The 16580-nt window shown below is 35.9% G+C and overlaps 1 protein-coding gene across 3 annotated transcripts in view; it reads right to left on the bottom strand.

Annotated features, from left to right (window-relative positions):
- Positions 1-1771: 1771 nt before the first annotated feature.
- Positions 1772-16580, bottom strand: part of UBE2V2 (ubiquitin conjugating enzyme E2 V2) — a 39349-nt gene continuing 24540 nt past the window's right edge. For 2 of the 3 annotated variants that reach the window (XM_057365024.1, XM_057365025.1), the window contains exons 2-4: positions 15127-15272; positions 11793-11918; positions 1772-6174 (exon numbers count right to left, since the gene is read on the bottom strand). In XM_057365024.1, the coding sequence (XP_057221007.1) occupies positions 6028-6174; positions 11793-11918; positions 15127-15272 (419 nt within the window). In that variant the 3' untranslated portion in view covers positions 1772-6027. The remainder of the gene's footprint in view (positions 6175-11792; positions 11919-15126; positions 15273-16580) is intronic. The other variant, XM_057365026.1, reaches the window with a different exon arrangement.

Raw genomic sequence — 16580 nt, 5'->3', positions numbered from 1 at the left:
CCATTACACTACTAATTGAGGTGACACTCAAAGTCTTCAAATAATGAGTGTTTAATGCAYAATCTGAATGACAGCTCAAGGAAGCAAATAATTATCACAGTCATTGAACAGAGATATTAAGACATTGGCAACTAGAAACGTCATGGCTATCAACTTTMATATTATTCTAGTATTTCAAAGTTACAGCATTTAATTTAAGGAATGAACGTACAGCACTAACATAGCATGAAAATTTTCCTATAAATGTCACGACTCACACATATGATGCTAACTGGAAGGACATAGATGCTGAAACATTTTCTGATAAGGCTGTAATAGATCTCACATAATGTAAGAGGTTAGTAGTACCATATGATACAGTATATTTAACCTGCAAATCTTCAGACAGAAAAAAATGTACATATGACAGGAAATCGTTTCAGAAAACACAACTCAGGATGACTATGACCATCTCCACAAATCCTCAAATTGTGATGYTGTGGTAAGGAGTTATTTTAGAATTCTCAGAAGCAAACAGTCCCAGAGTTCAAAGCACAACATACCTCCCGAAGATGGGAAATAATGCTCTCTCCCAAAACTGCAGTCGAGCAAACAACAAACASTGGTGGAATCTGATGGCCAGAAAAGGTCAGTGCTGCTGGCAATTTGCCTGATACKATTACAAAAGCAGAGCTCTTAGTACAGACTTTTCTCAGTAATAGTATCGACTTTTTCCAGTAATAGTATTGACTCTTATTAACTACATGCACACATTTAAACCCAAACTTGCTGACCACCAGCCACTTAGATTAATGTGGGAACTAAAGAGCCAGCTGCCACCACCAGACACTTCCATGCKTTTGGTTCACACAGCTCCTCATGGTGGGAAGTTTTGCCAAAACTTAAGAGAAACGAACTAATCTCAACCTGCTGTCCTTCACCAGAATGTTTTAACAATTGTAAATGCAGGAATATTCTATATCAAAAAAAGTGTAAGAGATAGAGAATTGGGTTAAATCCTGTCAGGCTGACTTCAAGAAGTTCCAAACACTACATTGCTTCCCACAGCCATTCTGCAAAACTGAATTGTCTCTCGCTTATTAACCCAATTTTCATGATGCTGGGAGATCTGCTAGAAACACCCTCTTCCATGAYAACTTCACAGTTCTACTGTTTGAGCTGCTCTCATCCTAATTGAAACAGCTTCTATTTCTATGACAAATGGAAAAATACAGAAAATTCTTCATGAGCTACTTTCAAGTCAAGTCAGTAAATKATGTGTTTACCAGGATTCTTCTTGATTTTTTTAGTAAAAATTGCAGAGGGAAATCAAACACTTCCCCCTTTTCCTTCTCATTCCCACATGCTTAAAAATAATAATAATAGGATACAATAGCAATAATAATTAAAACAGCCAATGTGTTAAATCAGCGTACCTACACATCCGTAACTATCAGCAAGGAGCAGAGTGGGAACAAGAACAAATCAGCTTCAGAAWACCTTCTTCATAGCATGACTGCACAGACATTCCTTCAGTATTTCTGATTTAACAAATATAGTTTGGGGTTTTCTAACCCAAACTACATAGTTTATAGATTGTAAAATCATGTTTACATTTTATCCATTCTGCTTATATTAAAAGSAGAAGGTTGGGATGCTGCTGCTAAGAAATGGTGAAAAGTCATAAATAAGYATAGAAAATACAAATCTTACAAAGACACTAGTTACATGTGCATYATCTCAACATCTTCCATTAAATTATCCATTTATACAGTTTTTCACTCAAATAATAAAAAGGTTTTTTTTATATTTATCACTATTTTAAAATGGTAAAAACTGAAAAGCTTTATGGAACTGCTTGAACACGGAAAAGCTACTTGAGAGTTGGCTTATGATGTGCATTTTAAAGACCAGAGTTTACCGCACATAAACTTACAGCTGTTTACAAATTGAGCTGAAAGTATACAGCCATTTAATAAAAATTAAAGAAAAAAACCCAACAAAATTACAAACCACTACAGTGGTAACAGTATGGCAATGTGAGAAGTTATTTGTGGGGATTTTTTTAAAGCATCAAGTATGTTATTTTTATACTTCCAGCATTACATCCTTCATATTTTAGCCCATGATAAGTTGGGTCTGCAACAGAAAGGTACTGCACATGKTTTTTTCTGTTCTTCTTCTACTGATTGCCTTATCCCCTGAAACAATCTCCCACAACTGTTTCAACAGAGAGAGAGTTAACACAGATGGATTAACAAATTTTAAAGCTTTTTTTTTTTTTTTTAATTTATTATCATTATTATTTAATAAATACTACAGACATTCACGTTCCTCCAACACCTCCACACCTCAGAAATCATTCARGGCTTCACAAAAAGAGTCTGAACACATTATTTAGAAACATTGATGAAAAACGTATTTTGTCCCACTGCTTTACATCTATCTGGAATTTTACTTACATAAAAGACCAACAATAGTTTTAAGTCATCTTTCTTTGGTACAGTAACACATAATCAGACTTACTTAGTACCAAATTACTCCTCCTCTAGCAGCTGAAACTAGCCACAGCAGGGCAATCTAGCTGAGTTTTCATAGAGACCAGAATTAAAGCAAGTAGTAGTCACACATCCTGCCTCTGCCACAGGACAATTATCTGGTGGCCCACAAAGTGTGCCTTCTGCATGAAAAGATTGTGTTAAGAGAAGAGTAACAAATATTTTTAGGGTTTGAGTTATTGTCCCAAAAGCTACTAAATAGGAAATATACCTCCACAAACTCATCATATAAGTAACCATGTAAAACACAAACAATTGTCTAAATTATAGTTTTTATCATTATAGTTGATCAACTGCCATAATATGCACTAGAATTTATCTTCATGCATCCCCTATACAGTAACAAATATTTAGGAGGAATGTGCACTATGCATTTATTTGATAATAGTTGAGGGATTCATTGCTGACTCTGTCTTGCTTGGTRAAAAGTATTCTCAGCTCGCTTCAGGAAGAGGAGAGCAATCAAGGCCGTTGGTAGGTTCACACTTGCAACATTTTCTGCACTTTATTATCTCAGAGTAAGGCACATCATTTGTAATGCGGCTATTTCCATAGGCTTGCTCATTGTATCTGAAGGTTTAACAAAGTATAAATCATACCATCTTTGGCTTTTTTTCTTTGCTTCRTAGAAAATGTATCCCTGCCTCGAACAACCAAAACACAAGAACTTTGGCAACGCTTCAAAGCAAAAAGCTAGTTTAAATCCTAGCCAATGACCACCAACATGAAAATAATTATATATTTAGAGCTTTTCCACTTTGTCCCTCATTCAATAGGCCTCAAATGGTGCTCTGCTTTGCAAAATGTTCAAACATGGGTTTGGAAAGAAAAAAGTACACATTTCACAACAATGGCAAATTCAAATTTTGCCAAAAGAATGTAACACAAATTGAATACTCACGAGAGCAAAATTAAAATTCAGTCATCTAAGCAGGTTACCTAAGAGAGACCATAAGAATATGAGAAAGCAAATTTGAAGTAAACACTGATCAGACATAGATACCTGCAAAACAACAAAACCTTTCTGAAGGAGAGTAAGCACAGWGCTTCAAAATCTTCTTCAGATAGAAGAGTTTCGAGGAGGCTCTCAACTTTAAGCAGTAGCTGAAGACATTTTAAAGTTTCATAATTAATTACACTTCAGACTTGTCCCAGTGTGAGCAAAATGGAAAACCAACACACCTAAGATCACCACAGGAATATTTTTATAGTCATCCACGTATTACATACTCCAGTGTCAGAGATCAGATCAACTCCTTCCAGCACCGAATCTTTCTTCTGCAAAACGTATCTCCTTACAGCTGGATATGCAGATTCTCAGTGATACSAATGGATACACTATCACAGGATCACCTTGCACCACACACAATACACAAACAACAGGCCCTTCTTGATCCTCTGTGAATAAGCCAGTCTCTTAAATTGGTACCACCGATATAATTGTCTGCAAGCATTCTCTCAATAGTTTATGTTGAAATCTTCCCAAAAATAATTCACATCTGAGAACCGTACAGTTCCATTATTTTAATTGATTAAATATAGATTAGCAGTGTTAGCATAAGAAAAAGGATTTAATGGCATTGAAATAATTCAAATCAAGGGAAAAAAATGTTGCAACGCACTTCAGCCAAACCATCATAAATGATATGTTATATAAATACAGACACGAGGTAGCTGGCAGCTATAAATCCACCAATTCTGGAAGTGTCCAATTTGTCTAAAAAACATAAATTGATGAATATCAATTAAACCTGTCCATTAAAAAAAAGAACACCTAGTTTATTGCTTTTAAAGGTTCATTGTTTACATCAGAAACAGGCAAAGGCTYATCAAAGAAAAGTTACCTAGCTGTTGATGGCTTTTGATTATATCCACTTTTCCAAATGAACCACTAAATAAAACTTCGAATGCAAACAGCTGACTCACTCCCAATGTTACATATTCTCACCAAAATGAACAAAGGTTTGCATTCTCCAAGGTAGGAGGCAAGGAAAGAAGGCATAATATCYGAAAGAATACCATTAACTACTTGCTTATGAGAAATAAGTAACAACTAAAAGCAGTCTTCCCAGCAGACAGAACACATTGAAAAAACAGACTAAAAACTGCAGGCGAGGSAGAAAAGCTTCTAGCTATGAACACRGTGGCATCATGGCAAATGATTCACATAAAGCTGATGGAAATATGATGATTTGTAGTAAGGGTGTAATTTTTACTAAAGCTTCCTGAAGTTTCTTTTTTGTGTGTTTCACAAAAGGCAWAAGTGGAGCAGACAAGAAAAAAAGGCAAGTAACATAAAAGAGGAAAATATGCAAGAAAACAAGACAAAGGACTGAGAAATAGGACAGACTTCAGCAATGTGGTCTGAAAAGTGCTTAGAGGTCAAGTAAGCAGCRTGAAAGTTATGCTCATTTCTCAAAAGAATCTGGAGGGAACTAAATGGAAGGTTGGCAGGCAAGGTTTTTTTGTTTGCTTTTATTTTGAGGTTGGTTTGGTGTTTGGGGTTTTTCTTAAAATGTATTCATACACACACACACACACACACACACACAGAATGCAAGTTTGTCTAAAGAAGTTAAGATACTACAGATGACAGAACTTACTCCCCTGCAACACATGGAAAATCTTGACCTCTCAAGTAAACTAAGCATACAAAAGTGATAGGAACAAAAGGTGCATATAACACCAGCAGCAATATATGTTTGGCTTTCCACTACTTCTGCCAGTTATTGTACATATATTACATGACTATCATAGAAATGGCACAGCCTCAGACACTTTCCACATTTTATTTACATTTTAAGACTAACTTTAATCTCAATCACATATCCATACATTTCCTTTGTTTCACTAAAACTTAAATGCATGGTTTATTAGAACAAAGACTGTAAACAAATATTTGCCATGTCCGATACATGTAACACAGGAGCTGCTTAACAGAAATTAATCCCCCCATTTTATAAATACAGGTATCAAAACAATCCTGAACATACTTTGTGACACTACTAGTAGTCGGCACCCACACCCTTGCAAAATTAAACAAGATGAGCAACGGTATTCACTTTACCTGCTACCTTAAAACAAATTTAACTGCAGCTCTTTTACTAAGCAAGATGGATAAAGCATGCCATTTATATTTTGCCTTCTCCAGAAATTATTTTCAGTAACATATATTATTCCACAGCAATCTGACACTTTCTGTCATGCTTTCATCTTGTAAAACCTGAATTCCAATTATAGGCTATTTCAGGCTTATGCTTAAATGACAGTGCCTCAATAAGAGAAAAAAAATTGTGCTGCCTTTTTCTCCCATAGTGCCTGAAAACATATTGGGCATACATATATTATATATATTCTTACAAATGTCCAGGTCATGTATACCAGCTGAAATTCTTTAATGTGTGGGTGTTTGCATTGTGAGATTTAATCAAGACATTAACATGAGTAGAAGGTTGTTGTTTTAAGACAGAAGTTTGAGAATCAGCTAAAATTAATTATTGTAAGTTTGTCCCTCTGGAGGTTGTGGAAGCTTCATATTTTCTTTGGACATCATTAGACGTCTTAGCTCTTGAAGTACAACTTTAATGCTATATGAATTTTGCCATTTTGCTAACACTGGTATGCTCCGTGCATCCACCTGGAAAAAGAAGAGAGAAATCTAATTTATGAAGGAACACAAAATCTCTACATAAAGAACTGCTATTGATCTAATTGCTCTAAGAAATGGTCTAAGCATTCCCTGACACTTTCTCTGTGACATAAAATCCCTGTGTTCCTAAAATGTTTTAAAGAAAACAATCATACTTACACACAGATACAGACTCTGCAATAAAATCCATGCAGGTGGACCCTTCCATCTGTGCTGCTACTAATGTTAGTGAGAAGGAAAGGAGGAGGGAGRAGGACATCAGCAAACTGTTCCCTGCAAAACTGGAGCTGCTCTTGAAAAATTTAATTTAATTTTTTTCAAAATACCCCCAAAAAAGAAACAGGTAATCACCTTCACTATGCTAATATATGCACCTGGGTGTTCCTCAGTTCTTTAAAAGAACCTGCCACACAAGAATCCGTAGAATACTTTTCTAAAGGAACATTTCTTCTATTTTTTCTTTGCTATAAGTATTGTTAGTGATTTCTTTCACATTGACATTACAAATTGCTTCTGAAACATCTAGAGCCACTACACGTTACTAAGAAAAGCCTTGAAATAACTGATTGGTAATGCTTGGACATTTCTTAGTTCCTTGCATYCTTCTCACAGTAAGTCATCTTATGGAGCCATGAAGATTACTGTACRTCACTTACCAATTGGAATATGAACTGAAAGGAAAGGACATGGGACTTCTCCTATGCGTTTATAAAACCTGTGGGACAATTTACACAATTATATTATAACGGAGAGGTTTCCATAGGAAAGTCAGCAATTGAAAGTCATCCTGGGAATTGTTTTGGCAGCAGGTTAAGTCCCAGCCCCTGCATGGAGAAGCAGAGGGGCCTACAGCTGTGCAATTGCAAAGCAGGCCCTGGGGCAAGAACAGGGCTTTTAGATGCTACTGGATTCCTTTGGTAGAGTAGCACGGGCAGCCCACATGGCTACATGAGAACTGAAAACCACCGTTTTACGATTTAAGCAGCATATAACATCAGTAAGTTTCTTATCCCATCTTAATTAGGGCAAGCTGAAAGAAAAAAAAACCTGGAATCAGAAATAACAGTGTTCACACAGATGTTTTATTTCTAGATTATTTGAAGTGAGGCTGTCTATTTTCAGAACACCAGATGAGACTAAAYGTTTTTGTAGGAGGAAACTGAAGCCAAGGTTTAACAACATACTGGCTTGGGCAGCGATACTRTCAAGTAACTTCTGCTCCCTCTCTTGCTCCTTTAATAGGGCTACTGCCTATCAGCTCAGGTAAATGATGTATAGGGAAGTACCTTCTGAACTGAACTGACAGAACCCACCCAGTTTAAAACAACACTTTGGAAAGAAGTCCCTAAGCAGGATCCTTGACCTTATTCACAGCTCAGTCGTCTTAAGCATTTCTTTTCACACAATGTTCTGCTCAGAGTTGGGAACCCCTAAAGTCACTAGAGTTGCCAACAAGAGCATATCATCAAGCTACACTATGAAAGGTAGTGTAAATAATTATTTAATAATTATTGCAAACATTTAATAAAAAAGAAAAAGCGTATCAAAAGAAAGCTCTGTTATGCAGCAACATCATGCCAGTTTAAAATACGTAAGTGGATGAGCTAATACAGAAAGGTTTGAAAATTATCAGTGGTGAAATAATCACTGTAATTTCTGTACTATTTCCCCTTTTTAAAAGGGGGTATTTGGGTTAACATGGTAGATAGCACGCAAAATGGCTGGAAAGGAAGTTGCTCTGGGACTACAAAAATGAACATCTATCTTCAGTCTGGAAATTCTGCTTTCACACCATCTTTCTTCTCCTTGTTTCTCCTCAACTTTGACTTTATCAGCGCCCTCAAGTCTGGATGTTTGCCTCAATTATAGCACACAGCAGCCAGTCACCACTGCTGTTCAAATAATGSAGTTCTACAAAGACTGGAACATGAGAGCTGATCACTTAAGAGTAAGCTCCTCCTGCTTTTCTTTTTTGCTGGGAATATTCAACAAAAAACTCACAGACTGTAAACTCTGCTTTAACATTGCTATGAATGTTTTCTGACTAAAGACTGCTGCAACATGACATTTTAGTTGCTTGTTTATCTCAGTCTCCTTTCTGCAAGTCACCAACTTCTTTCATAACATCTTGCAGCAGTAAAGATTTTGGCTCAGGTTCTGTTTTCTGTGTTGCAGAATTGATTTCCAAGTTAGTGCATAACAAACTCACTTTATCAAGAACAATGATAAGACATTTAAAGACATTTAAGAGAGTGACACAAAATATTTTCAAATCACACAAAAGCATTAGGTAATATTCAAATACACACTCGAATACAGACAGACATTTCAAGGTCACATAAAAGCTGATAAAGCTGCAAACTGCAATCTGAAGACTATTTTATTTAGACTATTTATTGTGGGGGTACACTGTTGAAATTGAACAAGGTTCTAGCAAGAGAAGCAACATATATAATGTATCATTTTTTTCCAAACAGTTGAAAATAAATTATTTTGCACAAYGATGCAAAGTCTTCAGTGTTTATAATGTTCCAAGTAACTTCAAGAAGCAGCAAATGTCTACAGTAAACATCCTCAAAGCAGTACCTGGACAAGAGCTTACTGATTTATAGCTCAGAGTCCCAAGTGATTTAAAAGGAAACTAGTATTTCCAGCTGTAAATGGTATCYAAATGAACAGAAGTGAATGCAAATCCTGCAAGATGGACTGCTGAGAAGCGTTAAAACAGAGGCAAAAGTCAGACAACCTCAAAAGACAATGGGAAAACAAACAGCATATCAGAATGCAAACTGTGTTTTATCAATATGGGATTCATAAGTCTCCAAGAGAAGACCCTGTAGCATTAGGAATGATAATTTACAGTTTTACAACAGTGATGCCATTAGCACATAAAAGCATTTCGTCCAGCTCTACACAAGTTCTTGGACTAGTTTTTCTGACCTTAGTAATCTAATTCTGTACATAAACACAGAAGCTCCAAAGGTAAATTCAAAAGAATAAACCCACAAAAACCTAACTTGCAAATAAGAAAAGAAAGACAATTTAACAGAGTACATCAGAGTACCTAAGAGAAGTCTTTTGAGAAAATATTCCTGAAYTAGTCCTCTCCTTTCCTGCACTAAATTTATCAAACAGAAATTCCCGAAGATGTGCTGCTGGCAGAAAAGTTACTTACAAACTCCTCTGTCACAGCATAATCAAACAAAAAGTCAATGAAGTTGTACCTGTCAGTATTGATAAATTCATTACACACATGCACTTTTCATGCAACATGTAAAGCGATTTTTAAATCAAGAAAGTTGAGAACCATTGCCCACAGGGCAGTATGAGACTAGTTTCCTTAGATCCCTAGTAATTGCACTTCTCCATCTTTCCTGTCRACACACCATACTGTAATTCAACAGAAATTATCACCCTCTAAAATGCCCTATGTGGGTTCTACTTTTCCACTAACTGGCACACATCTCCTGCAAAGGCTACCTTAACAACACTACAAATGCTTGGAGTGTAATCTGCTAAGATATACAATTTCAGCTGCTGCTTTGTCTCAGGTCTCTTTTCTGCAAGTCACCAACTTCTTCCCAACATCTATAAGCAATGTGACCAAAAGCTGGCCACATGTCAAAAMGCAGGGTGTCTGCAGAAGCACGGACAGTAGAGGATGTCTGCAGATGAAACCCTGCCATTAATTCAAAAAATGCAGCAAACTGCTTATGATCTATTAAGTGAAGATGACCAGAAAGAGGGAGAGTGGCTTAGAAGAAACATGAAGGAACTATCAGGAAGCAGCAACATTAACTGCTCCAGAATGCTGAACACGCCCCCACTGTTTGTCTCACAGTTTCTCAAACAGGCACAAAGGCAAAATAAGATAAAATGCAAGACACTGGGACAATGTGCACATTAAGAATGACATAATAGGTGTGTTTCAAATTCATTACTTATGAAAACTCTTTTCATTACGAATACTATTTAGTCCATTTTAAAAGAAGTTATGCATTTGCATGGCAAGTCCTTCATAAGATACACAATTTATTGTGTTCAGAAAAAAAAAACAGATTTATGTAAGGTTATTAACTTATTAAAGAAATTTTTTCCTCAAATTGAGCAGTGACTCAATTTGAACAGTGGTTTTAAAATGACAAGGCAGATTTCCTGTCATAGTATTCAACCTGTTCCTCAGCAAGGAGTGTAGACTTTGTCAAACAAAAGCTCAAGTTAACTGGCTTCAGTAAACATGAGACTTCAGGCTCTGCAAGTCCAAGGTCCTGTTTCTGAAAACCAACACCTACACCCTGAGGTATGCAGAGATGAAGCCATGAGAGCATACTTCTTCACTGAATCAGAATAATACATGTTCCCATGGTACTAGGAAGAGGTATGAAAATCATCTTCCAAGCACATCATAAGCAGCTTTTGCTTCTCACAACTTCTCAATAAACACATAKCCTTAGACACAAGACACAGCTGTGATGAAGGGCATGAGCCAGTTTGCAGACAGTAATTTTAACAGGATCTTCAGGTAGAGTAGCATTGTTAGCTACATGAAAGCATTTTCAGAGTAATTTCAGATTATTTCTGAAGCATTAGTGCACTGGCATTGGATGACCAACCAGAATACTACTCTACAAGCTACAACAGCTCAAAAGAACCCCTGAGAGCCTCTCCCCCACCACTGTCATTGAGACAAGCTTCACATTTCAGTACTTATAATTACAGAAATGTGAGTCCATCTTTCTTTTAAATCTTAGAAATTATTTAAAATCCAAAGATGCTAACAAACCTTTAGATACTATCTTAATCCAATTATTCTGCATTCACAAAAGACAAAYGAACACACAAATATGACTACTTCCTGTTGACACATGCATATACCACTGTAAATACAAGACAGCTCACACCTCCTCTCATTGAGCAACGGGCACCTCACTTAAATAAGTATTTAAGGACCCAGTGAATAACAGAATAACCTTGAAAACTTGCTTGAGCTGCTGTCATGGCTTATGTCTGTGAACTCATCTCACCCCAACTGCAGGATCAGTGAAAGCAACTTACTGCAAATTGATCTTCAAAATAAAGTGATTACCATCTGTATCAAAAGACCTGAATACTGAAATTCACCTTGGTTTTGGTTATATGCAGTGTAAAGGAAACAAGCGTATAAATACACCACTTCACTACAGGTCAGTTAATATATCCTGAGTGGGACTCATCACTTCCATTTTTAATTAATGGAAGCATCAGAAAGGGTTTGTCATATTCCTGCTACAATACAAAACTAATCCCCTTTTATAAGAGTATTACGAGGGAAATACCTACATACAGCTTAAACACTTATTATTTTCCTATTCAAAATGAAAACCTTTATCCTCATTTAAAAGAAACAACTGTCTCAATTTATAAACAATTCTTGTCTCATTGGTAAGCCACAAAAAGCCACAAAGATTTGAAGTAGCAGGCCACTAAAACTCAATTTAAACCTGTATTTATATTATAAAGATTAAATGCAAAAGCTCTGTCCAGCATGCATATTCCTCACCTGATTTTCAAAGAAACAATTCTTAATATGAATTAACAACATGGTTGATCTTACCATTTCAACTTACCATTCCATTGGAATTATTTATTCCATTCATATTAATTTTAGTTACAAATCTAACTGTAGGAGGTGCTTCTGGGTATTTAGGTCCACACTCTACTTTCAGACTGTATATTCTGTTTTCATAGTTTGTCTAGAAAGCAAAAAGACAGACTAATGCATTTTATGGAAAGCTACATATTAATGATTTTTTAAAAGCAAAGGCAAGAAGAATAACAATTAAGAAATATTAAATAAAGTTCRCAATATTGTGTATCAACTGAAGGCCCTGAATTACCAACCCATTTCCACTGTTTTGGTTAAATTGATTACTTCATGATTATGCATAAATTACACTACTTATTGACTATGCCATACACAAGATTTAACACAATTCTTTTTTTAATTCACATTTGCACTCAGCCTATCCACYTGCATCCTCAAAACAACAGTGGCACAGTACAGGACTAAGAGAAATCAGTTTTCTTTAGGAAAATTATCACCTTCCCCTGTAATRAAATACCTAACACTGTAAAAAAATTTGAAATGGAGAAAGACAAAGATGCCAATAACTCAACAGTTAAGACCACAAACAAGATAAAAATAGGATCTGCAAAAGCAACCTATTCTGGAAGTAGTTAACACCACAGAAAATACCTGAAATTTCTGCAGATGAGGATTATTTGGTTTACTGGAGGATTTATGAGCTTGGACAGTAAACTTACTGCTAGTTTACAGATGTCATTCCAAAGTGACCATGGAACAGATAATTCTAAGTGCAAGTATACTTTGAAAAAGTCATATTAGATATGGTTCTATCTTTTATGAGGGATCAGTGTTTTTTTCTTGTCACTGATGCACGTACCTCTGTAATACAAAAGGAAGATGAACTCCATTTCTACRCCTGCCTTTCCACTGGCACAACAGATAGGGCCAACATGAAAAAAAAGCAGTAACATGCCTCTCAACTTTCCAGAAGTAGCACCTTTAAGATGTTCTGCATCAGCCAGCTGTCATTTCTCCAAGTAGAATTATCAATCATGTGGCCAAGCTATTAAACAACAGTCCAGWCTGTGCTTAATTAAAAGGCAGAGTGAAAACAGGACTATTGAAGCATCCTAACTGTGTACCATAATTTTTCAGCAGGCACAGAGACTGAACAGTTAGTGGCATGGCAAAAAGGCAAAACCACCTGGTCTAATGGAGCGGGGGTTGGGACTAGATGATCTTTTGAGGTCCCTTCCAATCCCCAATATTCTGATTCTATGGTTAAAAGCTAAAGGCCAGATAAAAGCCATCTTGTCCTGTTACAGATAACATAGCTGGTACCAYAGCAAGAAAACACAGTAACAAAAATTCTCAATATTCATTGAGCCAAAATAATTTTCTTTCCTAGACATGGACTGACAGTTATAGTGAAAATAGGCCAAAATGTATATAACTCTGCTCACAACTCTGGAAAATCCTAAAAACAGCACTCATTCTCATTCCCTTATTCCTATCCAAGTGGCTTGTCAATTTTACTCAGCTTATCAAGTCACAGTTTTGCTGCAAGCCAAACATCCCTAGACAGCTTCTTAAAACAAACTAAAATCCCATTTTCTGGGAGTCAGAAAAATGTTTCCTTTAATCCAGAACAAATTTTGCCCTCCTCTCTCTTTGTTGGGTCACCTTTCAAATGAAGCAAGAAAAAAAACCTGACAACCAATTTTCTGCAGAGCTCTAAAGAAAGTCACATATGAGAAGAACTTCATAGACAGTATTAGCAACTTTCTCCATGTTTTGCCTAACTGTACCATCTACATAACTTTGCCAATTCCAAAAAACACTCATCTTCTATAAACCCTGAAACAGATATGCAATTACTCTCAAGGTGCTACCACTGGCATAGGAGCTGGTGGCTTCCACTTCCTACAGACACYACATATTGCAAGTCATTCTACCTGCAAGACTGCATATCCCTGAATGGCACGAGAYATATTATTTGCATGCACTCTTTATCATAAAGAAAATAAAACCACAGAACTACAAACTGACCAGGACTAAAAGCATATCCCGGGCTAGGTCAAGTTCTTTTATTAATTTTTTAAAACACATAMTAGTTTTGTAAGTATAAACTTGCATACTAGTATACTAGCATACTTGCATACTAGTATTATAAGTATAGTATTAYACACACCACAACCTCTTTTCATAGACATGAAGTAGACTATGTTAGGTTGAACAAGAAACCAGTCACAGGCAGTTCTGAAGGGTTTTTGGAGAGTCAGGGACACCCTATATCAGCTAGGTCAAATTTTCAAGTTTTTATCCCAATGATTAGACTACAAACTTCCTTCAAAMTGTATTCAAGCAGTATTCTGATTCCACAGAAGCCAATATCCAAAGCATACAGTCATTATGATTGTACTTCAAATTTGCCCTCTCCCAACTGCACACAAATCTTAGGAGCTCAGCAAAGTTATTCAGGTGCTCAAAGCAGCCTACTCCAAGTTGCAACTGACTGACTTTCAAAAGGAGCTTGAATTACACTGAATCTCTCTGGAACTCTGTTACTCTGGAAGACATTATTTTGACTAAAGCAGAGTTCTGATCTCTGTCTTGAACAGTTCATTCCATAAGCCCCGCAGCACCAAGGGACATATGAGATGGTTCTCATTCTAGCAGTGAAAGACATTGCTAACTTAGAGCTACTCAGATACACTCATTTAAAGGTCTCAGACACTGATCTTTTGTATCATACTGTAACTAATGAGAAGGTATGCAGTAAGTCAAGTAAAGACGTGTCCACTAGTATCTGATGTGGCTGATACACACAAGAGGTGGTTACTTCTCTTGTGCGTTGTATCAGTCTAAATGACATTCTACAGAACTCCAAAGGTCAGAAGGATTACAGGTAATTAAAAGCTGATTAGCCTGTAGGCACGATTCAACTGAAATTCTAACACTGTTAAACTGAAAGACAATTTGATAAAACTCGTGGAAGCTGAAAATACATTGCCAGTTTACCAAAAAATTGAAATTACCCAGGCACATTATGATAAACTGGGGAAAGAGAATTACCTGTTTATTGTACTATCAGTGTACACTTAGGTGCAGCAACAGTGGAAATACAGAATGAATATACTCACAACTCAGTAAAATAAGTCTCAAATCACAACTGGCTTTTACAGACAGCTGTAGAAACAGGGAAGGCTAGACTGAAACACTCACATGCCAGAAAGTGAAGAATTAGACAATATTTCTAAAATTTCATACACTGAATTTTAACTAATTCCTTTACACTGTAGAACAGTAACATTTTTTTTYCCATTTTTATTGCCTACAAACTTAACGAAAATGTTTTAATCCACCACACGTACCCTTGGTGGCCCAATAATCATTCCTGTCCATCTGGTGAGTGTCATATCTTCATCATCTTCAAGGCCCCAGCTTACTGTACCATCACCAACTCCCTTCTGCCCTTCTTCAAGTTCTTCCAACAAGCGAAAATTACGAGGTACTTTAACTAGAGAAAATGGAATAATGTAATTAATACTGCTCACATTAAGGAAAAGGTAAACAACTTCATTGCTTTTATATGTTACACACTGGCAATTGCTGAATGTATTTTCCAAGTCAAACAAACATTGTCTGCACTAATTTACTTAGCACTCAGATTGCTCTGAAGCAACTAAATGCTTCACTGCAAGTTAATTACTACCAAGTCATATCAATACAAGCCATAAAATAGAAAATAGGAACTCTATTTAATTTGAGATGGCTTCATTCAGATTCTCTTTCCCAAGCACAATAGTGTTTAGATCGAGTACATTTCAAAATCAATTGACTGTCTGTCAAATTCTAATCAACTAGAATCTACATAAAATCAATACATCAAATTTACTCCAAAACATAATAAAGAATGTTACATTTAGCACAGATTATCCCAATAAATGTAAACTATAAGACTGAGATATTTTCACTTATTTCAGTTGTTTTTAAATAACCCAACAAAAGACTAATATCTGAAAACAAATTGAAAATCAAGTCTTTTTTAATCAAGTGATTAATACTGCCACTTGCCAGAAGAGAAATAAAAAATAAGCACAGAAGCATTGATTAAATTGTTAAAGAGAGATAAAGACATATTTACAACAGAATACAAAGATGAAGTGACTTTAGAAAGCACCAACTAATAGTCAGCAACCGAACTATAATTACTGGATTTTTATTATTATGCATGGAGTATTAGGCAGATATTCATAGCAGGCAACTGGATGCTTAATTGCTTTACAGCATAGAAGCTACAATGGTACTTCAGMACTGAAGGAGGGAAGAAAGCTAATTAACATTTGTGCATGCAATCATGGAATGCTTTTGTTTTCAAATAAAATATGCCAATGATGTAATAATAATATTATAATACCATAAACCTTCCATTTACTTATAGCTGCTTATAGTTATGTATTTTTTCTTATAGCTTCTTACAGCTATAGTATTTTCAATCGGTTTCAYGAGAGATCCTTTCCTGTACTGTAAGAATCCAGGTACTCCATAAAACTAAAACTTAAGACAGGATATAAACGATGTTACTAGCAAGTCTGAAAAAGATGAGGGTCAAAGAAAACTGCTTTTCATATCACTGTGATTTCAGGTTTTACATTACCCTTGTTTGTACTCCAAGTGGTCTCCATGCAAGAAACAAAGAGTTTTCATATATGATATTATTATTTAGCCAGTATGCAGMTATATGGAGTATAAATACATATTTTTAGCAACTCTTCAAATAGCTTATCTYGCTGAACTATAATTTCATTAAATGGTGTTAAAACCA

The sequence above is a fragment of the Malurus melanocephalus genome, unplaced genomic scaffold, assembly GCF_030028575.1.
Source record: "Malurus melanocephalus ecotype Western Australia unplaced genomic scaffold, MMel_1.1 scaffold_46, whole genome shotgun sequence".
Taxonomy (NCBI): domain Eukaryota; kingdom Metazoa; phylum Chordata; class Aves; order Passeriformes; family Maluridae; genus Malurus; species Malurus melanocephalus.
Note: the sequence above shows the minus strand (reverse complement) of the source record. Positions and strands in the feature narration are given on the sequence as shown.